Source organism: Aulonocara sp. 'chitande type north' Nkhata Bay, linkage group LG12, assembly GCF_057382095.1.
Source record: "Aulonocara sp. 'chitande type north' Nkhata Bay isolate Kocher_YH1m ecotype deep benthic linkage group LG12, A_spYH_male_GT1.1, whole genome shotgun sequence".
NCBI classification, from domain to species: domain Eukaryota; kingdom Metazoa; phylum Chordata; class Actinopteri; order Cichliformes; family Cichlidae; genus Aulonocara; species Aulonocara sp. 'chitande type north' Nkhata Bay.
In genome coordinates this window covers 2,593,857-2,597,786 of record NC_141355.1, presented here as the reverse complement: position 1 = coordinate 2,597,786, position 3,930 = coordinate 2,593,857, and the positions used below count along the sequence as shown (strand labels likewise).

Genomic DNA, 3,930 nt, shown 5'->3' with positions numbered 1-3,930 from the left:
TACGTTCCAAAGATTTTATTTTGTTACTAGAAAATGCCTCTAAGCTTTGACGGCATATTTGCGGACCGAGTAGAGGAGGTCTTTCTTCTGCTGTTTCTTGGTGCGCAGGCTCTCTTCGTGCTTGTTGAGCCGGCGGCGCAGAGCTCTGGTCTTCTTGGGTCTCAGATCCAGGGGCTTGTACTTCTTGCCCTGCAAAAACGGTTATGTTTCAGTCAAGCTAAAAAGCATAAATCACAATAAAAATCCATCTGCAAGCACGGATGTGTCATGTTTTAGAGAGCAAAATGTTTTGCGTGAGGGTTCACTGCAAACACAAGAACTCAGCATGGCTGCATCCGGATGCATTAATGCATCAGAGCATCACACTGTGATTACACTGACTAAAACCTTACAACATGTAACTGAACAAAGAGTGACACAGGAGAAGTTTCTAAATGTTATTCTGGCTCATGTCAGAGCATCACAGCTTTTATACCCTGTGCTTATGTAATCTTGGTAATCTTGTTGTTAATAACAGTGATTACTTGTTTTAGTCAAACAACCGATTGGCTGTTATGAATTTAATTGATGTTGGTGGAAACAAACTTTATTTTATCAAATTGAAGTAACAAAAACATTTAATTAACTTGTAATTCTTACTGGTACGAAGAGCAGGCTAATCACAGCCGTGCCTTATTTAGAATTCTTACTTCTTAATATCAAATACAGTCACAAGTAATTTTGGTAATCAGCTGCGATGCATCAGCAAGAACCGAAGGAGTTTGAAGCAGGCAGATGTGTGTGTTTTAACATGGGAACAGCTGGAGGGGCTCACCTTGTAGAACTTCCTCAGATTCTCCTTCTGTGTCTGGTTGATTACAGTCAGGACTCTGGCGATGGACTTGCGAACAACACGGCTGTGAAGAATAAACAGCAAAGTCAGCCGTGCAACCACTTAGGAAAGTGTCCAAGACAAGAGCACATTAGCTGTTTTAATGTACTTAAAAACACTGCAATGATTCTAACAAATGTCTTGTTGTGCATGTATTTCAGGTCAGGCAACAAAAACAGAGTGAACCACACATCAATATACAAACACGCTTTTAAAATACTGGACCAAAGTCAATGTTAAGGCAAAAATGAAGACTTAAAGACAAATCCGTGGGTCTTTAAACAATCATTTTTGGTTATATTGTTTCTTCATTTGCTCTTCTTAGCTTTTAAGTCATTGTTCATATTCGCTCTCAGGTATTTCAATTACACATTTTAATAGAATATTGCTTCCTAAACACATTAAAAGGGACACGGCCAACAAATCAGCCAGAGCTAGAAGTCTGAGCAGTCACATGTTACTCAAATGACTCAACATCCATGTAAACTTCTGTTAAACTACATGCAAGTTTCTCTTTAGATGGGGTTACCTATAGCAAAGAAATGTATCCCCAGGACAACTCTTTCATAGTGTGTGCCAACTCTGAACTTGCTGACTTTATGGTCAATACTTATTCTGTACTTCTTCAAGTGACAGCAGTGAGCCATGGAATCCAAACCTATTAGCTAGATTAACCCAGCGAAACAACAGCAAAACTAAACATTTCTCATTACAACTGTGGTTGGGAAAGTATTTACTCAAGTGCTATCAGATGCTAAGTGAATGACATCCCATGCATCCCTGACTACAAGTATCTATCTGACCGGTTAAGGATCATCTGGGTTGGTTTGGTTCAGTAGGATTTATGTTCAGTACTCACATCTTGGAGAGTTTGGAAGCAGCTCCACCAGTAACCTTGGCCACTCGCAGCTGGGACAACTCATTTTTTAGGTCGTCGAGCTGCTTCAGCAGCTCCTCCTTCTTCTTGCCCCGCAGATCTCTTGCCTTGATTTTGGCCTGAATGACAGAAAACAAGCAAACACGTTGTAAGGAGAGCATGGGCATTAACACGCCATCGGTTCGGCTAACACGCACAACGCAACACTATCTAACATTATCATCCGTACGTTACACATTCGCATTACTTAGGGGAAATATTCAAGCTACTTGCTACCAGTATTAACAAGGACACGTTATTTGTACCAAATGCTTCGGTTCAACTACCCAGCAGCAGTAGATACTTGTCGCTATTTTTTCCACTAGCTTCAGGTTAGCAACTCAGCTGAGCGGCGCTGGTCGGTACGAGCGCTCCGTAATAAATCATTTTATTCTATTCTGGTAGCAGCCTGCCTGTCAACATACGCACTAACAAGTACCCAAGAAGTTTATGAACGCATATAGCACGAAACAGACGGGTTTCTGCGGCTCTTAAAGACCAAAAATTGGCAGTTAGTCGAAGAGTGAGAGTCCCCCACCATGTTCCTTTTCGCTGCTCCGTCGGAAAGGCCGGACGCACCGCGTGCTCACAAAAAGCAGTTTCCGGAGATTTTTTTCTTCGTCATTTCAGTTTCTCACCGTGCAAACAGCGCCACCGTGGCGCGGAGGACTGAACAACACACCCACCCACGCAGTACGATCGCTTCCAGTGGAACACCCCCCGGAAGAAAAACGGGTACAAACAAATGAAAAGAGACACTTTTATATAACTTTGATATAATCACAGACCAAATGAAGCCGCTAAACAAAAAAAGTACAACTGTATTATTGTCATTTCCTGATCTCAGGACATGGGACGTGTGCAAAATCTTTGCATATCAGAGTTATATTGCCACAGTAGTGTCAGAAGTGTGGGGAAAAATCAGGTAACGTTGATTTTCTAACCAAATGTGCAGAATTTGAAACAAATGTAGGCAGGTGCTGTTTTTCAAACCCAACTAAACAGCCAAACTACTTCACACAGACGGCTCTAGACTACGTGATCCTGTAATTTACCTTTACGTTTATCTTTCTTGTTTACTGCTAGGAAAAAAACCCTGACACATCGACCAAAACATATCAGCCTTCCCCGTTATAACTCCAAAACCATTACCTGCATGGTCATCAGGGGCACCTCCAGACCTTTTTCATAAGGCTGGCCAAATGGGGGCCACTAAAATAGTGGTGTGTCACGCCAAAAACAGAATTTCCAGTTTTATTACACTGTAGTCAAATATAGGTTATTTGAAAAATACGGCAAAAAAGGGAGAAAGATTGGGGTCAATGGGGGTGTCAATCTGAATGGGGTCTGAATAATTTTAGATGACCAAAACTAGGCACTGTGAATCCACCTTAGTTTATAAATTGTGGACACACACTTCTAATCTGTGTGGGTTTGCATTTTTCTTTTCCAATTTCCATTTTCCTTAAAGGGGTAACAAACAAGCAGAAAAAACACTGAAGCTTTATAAGTTCAAACCATCACTGCAGTTCCTCTAGGGTCCACTTCTGCTGCCGCTAAAAGGAAGTCAGACCATGAAGTGTCCCATTTTAAAATGCCAGTTTTACAGCACTGGAAAGCCTTTGGATTAACACCCCCATAACACATAGTTTTCGTTTTCTGGTTATTGGAATACAGATATAACAGTTAGCAGCATGCTAACAACTGTAGCTGGTGGCACTCTACCAACTGAACTACAAGGATCACAGAACTGGAGATATTTTAATGGATTATCTGTTGGATTTTATCTGGTCTGGTACAGATCAGCTTTTTCTTCAGTTTTGGTAAGGAAAGTTTTTGTATTTCATTATCGTTTTACTTGTTTAGTGTTCATGTGTCTATAAAAAAAATGGTGAGGCCTCATAATAATAATAATAAACCAATGGGTGATATCTTGGTGGCCACAGTTTGCAACACATAATTAAGAGTGTTTTATGATCTAAATAAAGTGGACATTCACAGCTGTTGAAAAGCCGATGTGAATAACCAGACCAACGCACAACAAACACGTCTTTCTGAATGACTTTGAGCTACTCTGTACCAGTGTCACAGAATAAAACAGTCATAGAAACATCACTGAGTCATTAAAAACAAAAGGCAGAAA

General features: G+C 40.7%; 1 protein-coding gene across 1 annotated transcript; it reads right to left on the bottom strand.

The window, feature by feature from the left end:
- Positions 1-2,480, bottom strand: rpl35 (ribosomal protein L35). Its single transcript, XM_086313185.1, has 4 exons — positions 2,326-2,480; positions 1,731-1,867; positions 815-896; positions 1-189 (listed from the first exon to the last, which is right to left on the bottom strand). Exons 1-4 carry the CDS (start codon positions 2,326-2,328, stop codon positions 40-42), a joined length of 372 nt encoding a protein of 123 aa, XP_086169311.1. The 5' UTR covers positions 2,329-2,480; the 3' UTR covers positions 1-39.
- Positions 2,481-3,930: the final 1,450 nt, after the last annotated feature.